This window comes from Saccostrea echinata, unplaced genomic scaffold, assembly GCF_033153115.1.
Source record: "Saccostrea echinata isolate AGI-Se365-2 ecotype Australia unplaced genomic scaffold, CSIRO_AGI_Sech_v1 ptg000033l, whole genome shotgun sequence".
NCBI classification, from domain to species: domain Eukaryota; kingdom Metazoa; phylum Mollusca; class Bivalvia; order Ostreida; family Ostreidae; genus Saccostrea; species Saccostrea echinata.
The window spans coordinates 31,756,860-31,769,355 of record NW_026889782.1 but is presented as its reverse complement, the minus strand read 5'-3'; the positions used below and the strand labels follow the sequence as shown (position 1 = coordinate 31,769,355).

Here is a 12,496-nt window from a genome sequence, read left to right as displayed (position 1 = left end):
GACATAATTATCAAAAATTCATATGTTCATACAAATTGATAAGAGCTATTCAACTGCATCAACATTTTTTTTTTTACTTTTTAGCTCACCTGAGCCGAAGGCTCAAGTGAGCTTTTCTAATCGAAATTTGTCCGTTGTCTGTCGTCGTCGTTGGCGTTGTTGTCGTTGCCATGAAGTTTTCACATTTTCATCTTCTTCTCCAGAACTACTGGGCCAATTTCAACCAATCTTGGCACAAAGTATCCTTGGGTGAAGGGGATTCAAGTTTGTTCAAATGAAGGGCCACGCCCTTCTCCAAGGGGAGATAATTATGAAATAGCAAAAAATTAATGGCATTGAAAAATCATCTCCTGAAGAACCAAGGGGCCAGGAAAGATGAAACTCATGTGGAATTATTGTCAGGTAATGTAGATTCAAGTTTGTTCAAATCATGACCCCTGGGGGGTAGGGGCCACAATGGACGATCAAAGTTTTACATAGGAATATATAGGAAAAATCTTCTTAAGAACAGCAAAGCTATGATTGGTCATATTTATAAGGACGCATCCTCAGGTGGTGTAGATTCAAATTTGTCCAAATCATAACCCCCAGGGGCAGGGTAGGGCCACAATGGACGATCAAAGTATAACATAGGTGTATATGTAGGAAAAATCTTCAAAAATCTTTTTTTCAAGAACAGCAAAGCAGTGATTGGTAATATTTATGTGAAAGCATCCTCAGGTGGTGTGGGTTCAAGTTTGTTCAAATCATGACCCCGGGGCTAGGGTGGCGCCACAATGGACAATCAAAGTTTTACATAGGAATATATAGGAAAAATCTTCAAAAATCTTCTTCTCAAGAACAGCAAAGCTATGATTGGTCATATTTATGTGGAAGCATCCTCAGGTGGTGTAGATTCAAGCTTGTTTAAATCATAACCCCCAGGGGAAGGGTGGGGCCATATTGGACGATCAAAGTTTAACATAAATGTATATATTAAAAAATCTTCTCAAGAACAGCGAAGCTATGATTGGTTATATTTATGTGGAAGCATCCTCAGGTGGTGTAGATTCAAGCTTGTTTAAATCATCACCCCCAGGGGTAGGGTGAGGCCACAATGGACGATCAAAGTTTAACATAGGTGTATATAGGGAAAATCTTCAAAAATCTTCTCAAGAACAGCAAAGCTATGATTGGTAATATTTTTGTGGAAACATCCTGAGGTGGTGTAGATTCAAGTTTGTTCAAATCATGACCCCCGGGGCTAGGGTGGGGCCACAATGAACGATCACAGTTTTACAAAGGAATATATGGGAAAAATCTATAAAAATCTTCTCAAGAACAGCAAAGCCACTGTTTGTCATATATATATGGAAGCATCCTCAGATAGTGTAGATTCAAGTTTGTTCAAACCATGACCTCCAGGGGTAGGGTGGGGCCAAATGAAAGTTCAAACTTGTAGAGAAAAATGCCACAGTCAAAAAATTATGTAAGCATCCTTAGTAAGTGTTGATTTAATTTTGTTCAAATCATACCCCCACTCCCTTTTTGGGGTAGGTTGGGACCATTTATGCATTTAAGCTTTTCAATAGTAAACTGATTTTTTTTCTTTTTTTCCTAGCTACAGTGCTCAGCTGTGCGATGTGGCCCCTGGGCCTCTTGTTTTACCTTTACCTTTCCTTTTACCTTAATCCACTGTAAATCTTTTTTTATTCGCAAGAATTCTATTACGTGAGTCTGTTTTATTTTCTTCTCACGCATATTTCTATTGTAAAGGATTATATAACAAAAGGAACCGCAGCTCGCGATATTTTTGTCTCGTAATAAATACCAAATATCTAACTCGCGAAAATAAAGTGTCGCAAAATAAAGTGATTTACAGTCATCAATTTGCATTTAGCCCAGTTTCAAAGAAAATGTTTAAGATATTTTTTTTCATCAAACTTCATATGCTAAAAAATATTAGTGAGAGCTATTCAAGGTCTCACACAAGGAAATAATTTCACTATATGTTACTATGTAGCTTTAATTCAATTAATTAATTAATTAGACTCTCAGCAGATAATTCATGAAAGAGAAAATGAAGATAAATGCTGAGACAAAAATTTGAGATCAGAAAAAATACGCCTTATGCGGCTTTTAAGAAAGAAAATTGAGTGTAAACATACCTACCCTGAAATACACGTGGGTTTCACATGTTGACGAACAGCCTACACACCATCCAGGAAGTTGCATCATGCGCATCTAAAAAAGAGTTCCCTTTAATTCAGTGGCACAATTCTGCTAAAGATATGATATTCCTAGTACATGAGTCCAAAATCAAAACTGTAGACCTAAAAAAAAGTTGCCGAAAATGAAAAAAGAAAAAGAAATTGTCTCTATATATATAGAACTACAATTGACTAAGTTCATTTTGATTGGCTATTTCCTTGCATAAGACCTTTAACTTCATCAAAAACTATTAATCTTGAACTTTAATGTGACCTTCACCTCACTTTTCTTAAATTTGCATTTTGCTCAGTTTCAAGAAACTTTTCAAGTATTTTTAATTAAACGTATGCTTTAATACATAATTTGGTGAGAATTTTTCAATTATTCTAATTTTTTTTAACCTGACTTTTCCAGTGACCTTTGACGGCTTTGTTTATTGTCTATAAAACTTGGTTTTAAAGACCTGTTCAATATATTTTCATCAAACTTCATATTCTAATACAAATTATCATATTGCACTACAAATGAACCCTGGACGGGTATTCATGTCCTATGGATATATTTTTAGTTTGAATATCACTGTGATTGTCATTCAGAAATAGGTAAATAAAAGTAACGGAAATGGAGCAAAAACAAACCTTGCCGATATTGCTGAAAGGCATCAAACAATACAGGTCACTTGATGGCAGTACAAGCTGGACTTCTCATGAAGAGTACATAGTACAAAAGTAACGAAGGAAGAACAGTTATGATATGTTTATTAAATTCAGAGCACAAAACGCACCCTTCGATCTTGTATGCTTAAACCCTATTCTTTTGTTAACACAATTGAGCCAGCAATTCCTCACAGAATGATTTAGGTGAGCATGTGGTCTAATGGCATTTATTTTTAAACACTCCTATATTGTCAGAAGTTATCAGTTTTATGAACGAATTGCAGTGTTAAAATTTAATTTTGAAAAAAAAAATAATTAAACTTTTGAAGAGTTGAACTGATTAAGAGCTTTAAAAAGCTCCAGAAGGGGAATATTTTGAATTTTTTTTTCTTTTTTTATTTTATGCGCACAGAAGACAGAGGTAATTCTGGTGAGATATATATGTCATGTGATCATCTCTAGCTTCATTTTCTCATTATTTGATCAATGTGCAGATCCATGAAATTTTCCAGGGGAGAGGGAATGGGGTCCACACCCACTCAAGAAATAAATAAAAAAATGTAATAACAGTGATTCTAATACGCTTAGTTTGATCCTTTTTTGTGGATCTCTCTTGTTTTACCAAGAGAAAAATCCATCATAATTGACAACCACTGACTTGCTCAGCTTTGCTTTTGTATAATTACTTCAGCTTTTGCTTCTAACCTCTCTGTGTATTATTTTAGCATAATTGGATAGAATTGCACTTAGTTCTCCTCTTCAGGATCTAATAAATTCTTCATAGAGAGTGTGCCAGGATCTAATTAAGATAAAGAGTAATGTGTCTGAAAAACCAGAAAACAAGACTGTTCATTTCCTTGTCTCATCAACTTATTTGTCAATAGCTTGCCTCTACAAACAATACAAATCTGTGAGCAGAGCATAAAACATCAGTCCAAGAGGAATGTGTACTTCACAACAGAAAATTCCATACATACTAGTATTGCCAACCTAATATCTTAAGAACCATTTGCTTGACAGACAAACTGGCACCCTCTAAAGTAGATGTCATTATTGATATAGAGGTAAAGAAGAAAATATTTTTCGTTCAATATCTTGTAATCTCTGTGTAACAGACATTAAAAATCTGAACACTAATATCCCCTGTGGAATAGATAACCGCTCCCGGTATTAAATTCTGGATGAAATCAATCGGCAGTTTCACCTGCCTTATTGATTTTTCCTTTTTTTACTACCATTTAAGACATTCTGAATTTAAATTTAGTCCTGATTCTGGAAATATTTCTTGTTTAAATATCTCTATTCTGCACGCATGAATGAAATGAAATGTTTACAAAGAGTATTTTTTTTTTACTCATCTCATTTAATTACCTTGCAAGTTGGAATACCTCCTAAAGCAAACCTTTTGTTCATTAATTTTCTGTTTGTTTTGTTTATATATGATTTAGTTTTTTTTAATTAACTCAATCGTTGAAGTAGTTGAATCACAAGTGAAAATTGAACAACTCAAATAAACATGATAAATTTGAAGAAATAGAATGCACTGCTTATAACATCCATGAAAACGGATACATGCTGCTTGCTTTCACTTTAGTATATACATGCAGTTTACAAAACTGCTTACATGTATCTCTGCACTTCAATAAGTCATTTGTTTAAAATCAACTTTCCTTGTATTAATATGATATTGCTATTTTGTAATTTTTTTGAAATCTTTTATAACCTCTAAACGTATAAAATATATAATAACTATTTTGTGAAAAGTTTAAAGATGTACAATTAAAATGTATCAACATAAAGACTGTGTCAGAAATGTTATAAATCACATGGACATATTGTAAATAGATCCAGTTATTGGAATTTTGTGGCAATTTTAAAAAGAAAAAAAATAAATGTATTATTTTGAATATGACATTTTCAATTTTCCTAATTACTTTTTTTTTTAATTTAAGAAGAGAGATAAACTACTGCACATTATACCTTTTCTTGATTTTACATGTCATAGGGAAATGTTCTACAGGTCTTCCTATCTTATTATTTAAGAAAATTTATTTTGTCTGTTGAAGTATAACACATATTCATTTGAATAAGACTCAAGAACCCATGTACATGTATTTTTATTGCATATCATACATATTTTTAAGGTTCTGAAGCGTCTTTGAGTTACTAGTATGTGCCTCTCTTGTCTGACAGAGATTCAGAGAAGACGTTCCAGTGAAGAACCTTCTGAGGTCATCTGGAAATCTACGAAGGACTCCGGAATTCCAGCTACAGAGGAGGAAAGCCAGGAGAATGACGAGATTCCTCGGGAGCTGAAGGGAGCAGAGAAGTGGAAGACGGTAAAGATCCAAGATCCCAGCACTCCCTCCAAAGCTTCTGTGTTTCTAGGAGAGGCATCGGTAAGTCTCTTAACTAGGGAAAGTTCAAAGATTATACAGCACTCCAGAGTTTTTTTGTTACCGATGGGCTGATATTCTGAAATAGTCACCTGAGAAGCCATGTGGTATATGTATATTTAAAAATGTCTCGATAAAAATTGTCTTAATTGTTAAAATTTTGACAACTATTGCAAAGATGTTTTTGTGACGTGTTCAAATACGTTCCATTCTTCACATTTGCTGTCATTAAATCTCGAATCCGAGCTTTAATATGTAAACTTGGGGCACGCAAGTTTCTCACATGTGTCATAATTGTTTCCAGTGTGATTCAGCATTCTTGGGACATAGAGCGATATTAATAACATTTTTGACATAATAAAATAACTTGTTATAAAATGTTATATAGTCATATACATGTATAAAGACCAGATATCCGTTAGAAATATATTTATCAGCCGCTCCGTTTGTTCACCAAAACTTTTTATTCAATTCCTTTCAACACTAATGAAGAAGATGAAGGTAGACAAATAGAAATTGTTATACCCCACGCAAAAAGTTGCGTGAGGTATAATGTTTTTGACCCGTCCGTCAGTCAGTGTGTCAGTCAGTCCGTCAGTCCTGTTTTTTTGTCAACGCAACTCCTCATAAACCGCTGCACAGAATTTGGTCAAACTTTGCAGATATATAGCACACAATGTGTAGTTTTTCTGGGAATTTTGGCAGTTTTCAACTTAGCTTTTTGGCCATATCTTGAATATAGAGATGAACCGTTTGTAAGTGCAACTCCTCTTAAACTGCTGCACAGAATTTGATTAAACTTTGCAGATATTTAGTACACAGTGTGTAGATGTGCATAATACCAGGAAATTCCGATTCCTTTATTTTTCTGGGAATTTCGGCACTTTTCAACTTAGATTTTTGTCCATATCTTGAATATAGAGATGAACAGTTTGTCAGCGCAACTCCTCTTAAACCGGTGCACAGAATTTTGTCAAACTTTGCAGATATATAGTACACAGTGTGTAGATGTGCATATTACCAGGAAATTCCGATTCCTTTATTTTTCTGGGAATTTCGGCACTTTTCAACTTAGATTTTTGGCCATATCTTGAATATAGAGATGAACAGTTTGTAAGTTCAACTCCTCTTAAACTGCTGCACAGAATTTGATTAAACTTTTCAGATATTTAGTACACAGTGTGTAGATGTGCATATTTCCAGGAAATTCCGATTCCATTACTTTTGCATACAGGCCTTTGCATCGCTTAAATTCGACTTTGAATAAATGGGGTGTATAATAAAGATAAAGGTATGGAACTCCTTACATAGGGTACCCACATTCGCTAATAAAATACTTTTAAATCGTATGCTCTGAAGTTTTACTTATTTTTTTTTTAAATTACACCGTTAAAATGTTGGTGGTAACTTAGTAAGACCATATGATCAAATCAGATAAAATTTTGTAAAGACTAAGTGCTAATAAACAAATATTCGTAGAGTATAGAATAAATTCCGGGAAAAATTCGTCCTGTCTTTCCCGATTTACAATTAGTGTAACTATTCAGAGGCCCAAGCTAATGTAGAGTAAAAAAATAAGGTGAAATTTTGGAGTTGATTTCAGCATATCTCGGGAAGCATATCGAATTTAGGAATGAACTTTGGTAGTAACGTAGATTGTTTATATGTGAATAGTTATGAATAGAAAGAAAACTTTTAGATCATTTGATTTAAAAGTATTTCATTGGCGAATGTGGGTACCCTATGCAAGGAGTTCCGTACCTTTATTTTTTTTAACACCTTATTTTTTTTCCTAAAAGCGATCTAAAGGCCTGTGTTTTTGCCTTAAGAGTTTTGCCTATTATTGAAGAAACTTTCCAGCTAGGTAATGAGGAAATCCACTGGAATCAGCTTTTATAATGAAATTTTATGTAAAAATATTTTATGACCTTAAAAGACCCCTATTGATTTTGAGATCAAAATATTAATGATTTAACACACACACACAAAATCTTGGATAGTTCTCACCCCCACATATGCGTGTTTGGTATGCATATTTTTGCATCTTTTTTTTTTGATTATGACCAGATAGTTTGTTTTGTGTTTCTTATAAACATGTCAGTACTCTACTGAAGTTTTTATCGTGCCGATCCTTTTTTTTTTAAATTTGTGTAACTCAAGATCAGAAATAGAACTTCAGTGCTCCATTTAAGTTCAGTACCAGTTTACATTTTTCTTCAAAAACATGTATCGTTCTCTTTTTGATCTCCATTATCCAATTCAAGTAATCTTTACCAACCTTATTACAGGAACCTATTAAAGACTTGGACATTTCTAGAGAATCAGAAGAGGGTATATTACTACCAGAAGGATCATCAATAGAAAAGGAAGAGCAACCAAGCTCAACAGTTCAGAGCCAATCTGAAGAAAATAAACAAGGAGAAGATGATGCAGTTAGCGCTGGTCAAAGTAATGAAGAAACCACAACAGAAAGGCAACCACAGGGGAAGAATATGGAAGAAAGCCTAGAGGAGAATGAACAGTCGTTTTCAGAAGATACTCCAGATGTGGTAACTGAAAATGTTGATGGCAGCAATGAGAAGACAGAGACCGATATTGTGAAACAGGAAATGGATACACCTGAGTCAGAGATAATGAGTAAAACAGAAATATTGACTGAACAAGCTTCTCAGTCTTTGGGAAGTTCTGATTCAAAAGAAGGAGATGGAGTTGTCGGTAATCAGGAAATGACAAAAATTAAATTGGAAATAATGTCTCCAAAGACAGACACAGTAGAAGACTCCATACAGCAAGAGAAAGAAATAAAACAAGAAATTTTGTCCCCAGACAAGGATTCTACAACAGATTCTGTACAGAAAGAGACAAACTCTAGCTGGTCAGGGGAGTTTACACCTAGAGAAGCTGTGACTGACTTATCAGAAGGAGACAAAGAGAATGAAACTCTGACTGAAACAACAGAGGAACCAACCGAGAAGGTGGATTTTCCTGTATCAAAAGAGGCAGAGCATGAGAAAGATTCATCAAAGCCTGGAGAAATGGAAGGAGAGCCATTAGAGGAGGAAAAAACACAAAACCAAGAGGGTGAAGATGCTGAAGAGGATTTGGAAATGGAGGGAGAACCTGTGGGTCAGATGAAGGAAACAAATGTCCAGGATGAAGAAGCTTCAGATGATGTCAGTGAAGAAAAAGCTAAAGAAGAAAGCAGTGAGGAAACACTCATCTCTGAATCACGTGAAGAAAGCAAGAAAGAAGATGATTCAGAAATGAAGGTCAGAGAGGTAGAAACCATAGAAACTGATGAAGAGAAAAAGAAAGAGGAAGGATTAGTGGAGTCTGGGGATGTGGAGACAAGATTAGAAGAGAAGACAAGAGAAACTGAATACCAAAGTGAAATGGAGCAACAACAGGAGACTGAGGAGGGAGGAAAATCTATGCAATGTGAAAATAAGACAAGAGAAGAGGAGATGGAGGTGCAATCCCATCTGACAGGGAACAAGTCATCTGCTGACGGAGGTGCTAAAAGAACCTCAAGCTCACGTGATGGCAGAGATAAGAGGGAAATCGAGGGAAAGGATAGCGGACCAGCTGAGGGTGGAGAAAGTCAACGCAGTAGTGAGAGCACAGACAGAGGTAGAGGAAGTCACCAAAGAAGTGTAAGTTTTACAAAGAAACTTCTTTGCAGTGTGTTTCAGCTGCTCAAAGTTCCAAATGGAATTTTGTTTCAAGTTTGAATGGTTTTGTTGTCTGTATTTTCCGGATTTCAGTTTTAAAAATCCCTGACCAATTTTAATAAATCTAGTTTAAGAACAAAGCTATGTAGTGTTAAATTATACATGATTGCATTTTTATACTGGAGATACAGATCAAGAATGTTGTTCATATCCAAGGAAGGGGTAGGGCTACAACAGAGTCTAAAATAGTAAACAATGTTCAACAGATTGATGCAATGTTATATTCACGCAAGTCGACCAGGCGGAGAAATTCTTCAGTTACAATATAAACTATTCTTCATGCTTTTCGGAAATAGAAGTGGGACTCTTTTTTAAAGAATACAAAAAAAAAAATCCGAAGATGGTTCTTAAAAAAGAGAAAATTGATGTTACATTTACTCATAAATTATGAATTATAAATCTGTACATATACAATTTTCAATCGACGATGCCAAATATGAAGACTTGGGGGAACAAGGCAGTTGCTTAAATTGATATGCATGCATATTTTTAAAGTGAGTAGTAGGTCCAAGTTTATTCAATTTTGACACTTATAGACAGATTCAGCACACCAAGTAGTGTTTTTATTAATATATATGTTTTTTTCTTGATTACCTTCTCAAAAACATAATGCTTCTTTCATTTATTAATAACATAGGCAATTGAACATTTGAGGATACATTAGTTATTGGATATTTTGAAAAGTAGAGATAGAAAAGTTATTTGAATATAGTATCAATGGTTTTGTGTCCTTGTTGGAAATTTTACTTGTTATTTTGGGCTAGGATAGTGCTAAGATAGGTTAAGTTATCAGTATAGACGAACTCAATATCATGGTGTGATATGTTTTGTTGCCAGTCTCCAGAGGATGAAAGGAGATCAGATGATGTTGGTCGCCATAGTAGCCATCACCATGGCAACAGATCACACGGAAATCGAGATCACAGATCCCCTAACTATAATCAGTATGATCGACCTCAAGAGGACAGAAGCTGGTCAAGACATGACAGGCATTCTCACGGAGACAGGTCAGTAGTAAATAGAGATAAAGTTAGAATTGTTAGATAGTACATAGGGCTCATGGCAGGTATGACCCGTCAAGAGGGGATGCTTACTCCTCCTAGGCACCTGATCCCACCTCAGGAATTTCCGGGGGTCGGTGTTTATGCCCTGTTCATATACCTGTGTACAGTTTATAGTTATTATGAAATCAATCACTGTTCATTATTTTCACATTTTTCATGTTCTTCATTTCTAATCAAATTGATTAGACATCAGAATTATTAGAAAAAACTCAGTCCCCAAAATTCTCATCTTATTACTACTAATCACTCGGACAACAATTATTCTACTTTTCAGAGACAAGCATCATGGCCAGAACAGACATTACCATGACAACAGACATCAGTATGACAGAAATCGCTATGATGACGGGAGACATGGACATCACGACAACAGACATGGTTACCATGACAACAGGCATGGTTTCCATGACAACCGATCCTCGAGAGGTCATTGGAGAGGTCATGGAGGGTACAGGGGTGGATATAGAGATTACAGATAGTTTATGCCAGAGTATGACCCAAGATCTGAGACAGGATATAGGATTATACACCGGTATATAGTTTATAACAGAGAATGACTAAAATTGTAGACATGGTTCCATGATTTTTATATGAGTATGGTAAAAAAAATGAGACTAGTTCTTTCTGACGGTTTTACTGCTAGTACAGTAAAAATTGGATATGCTCTGATGTTATATATTCAAGTGTTAAAAGTTTATTCCCAGTTGATGAAGTGTACATGTTTTTCAAATTTGGGAAAAAGTGTAGTTTAACCTTATTATTTTGACAATTTTATTCTTTTGTAAAAACTGGAAAAAAAAATTACCATATATAGAACATATAATGACCTTCCCCTTCAATTTTCTGAGACATTTCTTTTTATGAGTCAAACTATAATACTGCATCCTCCAAAGCTGGCTGTATTTGCTGTATGAAGTTTCCAATGCTTATTATATTTACTAAAAGAAGGTAGGCTATGGAGAGCAGAATAATGATTTTGTACATGTTATTAAATCATGAAACTATATAAGAAATAGTTGGGCCTTAGACTGTGTAAATGTCATTCTATTCAACGTATTTTGTAAATCATATTAATCAGATTATAGACAACCTTCTAAATGAATTAGCCACAATTTTTTCACCTGTTTCAGTAACAATTTCAAAGAAGCTTCACATTGTTTCATGAAATACATGTGTAAAATGAATATTCAATAAACAATGAAATTACCAAAGTAAGACTCTTATTGATTGCTTTTCTTCTTAGCCCTTAAATCCATTCACTGTCTTCAGAAGTCTAGAACGAACTTCCAAATTTATTAGGCTAATTTAGAATTGAAAGTCTAGTACGTGTCATTATTAAGAGAAGAGGCAAACACCACAGATTCTAAGAAAAGAACATGATAGGGGTCTATATACTACAACTGAAATAGAATGGATATAGATTTAAAGCTGAACACGATTCGTAAAAGGAATGTGTCCGCCATATTCGATCGGACTCTCGCTATATCTGAGGACCCCTATATATTGAGCCGCTCACTTAGTCACTGGTCAGTGTAATCAATCATCACCGGTGTAGACGGACGTGTTATACAGCACTCGTGGTGACAAAAAAATAACAGTACTTATTCTAATGCATGAGAGTAAGATACCAAAGAGACTTGCAACAGTTGCACAGGTCAGTGCAGTATACAAACACACACAAATATACGTAACTGCAATAAAATGTAAACAAAGGTAATGCAGGATATAAACCAGCACGAACACGGGTCACTATTCCACGCCGATACCGTGACAATAAAGCAGTCAGGTGTAACGAATGCTATGAGTATACCCGGTGCTGATTTCGTAGATAGTAATATCAAATATGGTGTATGCCTATTTACGAGTCGTGTTCAGCTTTAAGAATTGGAATTTAAATTCAGACCTTAAAGGAGGCGGGACACAGATTTGAAGTTAATATTTTATCAAATTTTCTGTATGATATCATGACTTATATGTTGCTATAGCATTTTACACAGAAATATAATAAAAGTGCATTCAGAAACTTTTTTTAATATCGGGAAATTATTGAAACTACGAATTTCGGGACGTGTTTGATTGGCACATCCCTGCACTTTCACAAGGTAAACTGTATCCTTTATACTTTTAAAAGAAAAGTAGGAATTTTGTTGTGTATTAATGAAAAGTATTAAAACTGTAATCCAGAAAATTCAGAGGAGAAATATGAGAAAGCAGAACCAACTGACCAGTATTGTTAGTCCGTTCTCGGTGATGTGTGCAGAGTTTAATAAATTGAACACACCCGGTGATACGTAAACATGAACAATAACGGAGCTTGTGCCCTGTTTACAAAAAACAGATGTTTGACATGATCTAAAGAAGAATGTCATTGTCATTGAATTCTAAGAATATTCATGTAAGTTCAATTCATTTAACTGGTTTAATTTTTTGAATAAGCATAGGAATTTAAAATGTAAAGA

At 34.7% G+C, this 12,496-nt stretch overlaps 1 protein-coding gene across 1 annotated transcript; it reads left to right on the top strand.

The window, feature by feature from the left end:
- Nucleotides 1-5,017: 5,017 nt before the first annotated feature.
- On the top strand, nt 5,018-11,252 carry LOC133198420 (golgin subfamily A member 6-like protein 22). The gene is made up of 4 exons (XM_061334515.1): nt 5,018-5,245; nt 7,531-8,895; nt 9,811-9,980; nt 10,312-11,252. Exons 1-4 carry the CDS (start codon nt 5,018-5,020, stop codon nt 10,514-10,516), a joined length of 1,968 nt encoding a protein of 655 aa, XP_061190499.1. The 3' UTR covers nt 10,517-11,252.
- Nucleotides 11,253-12,496: the final 1,244 nt, after the last annotated feature.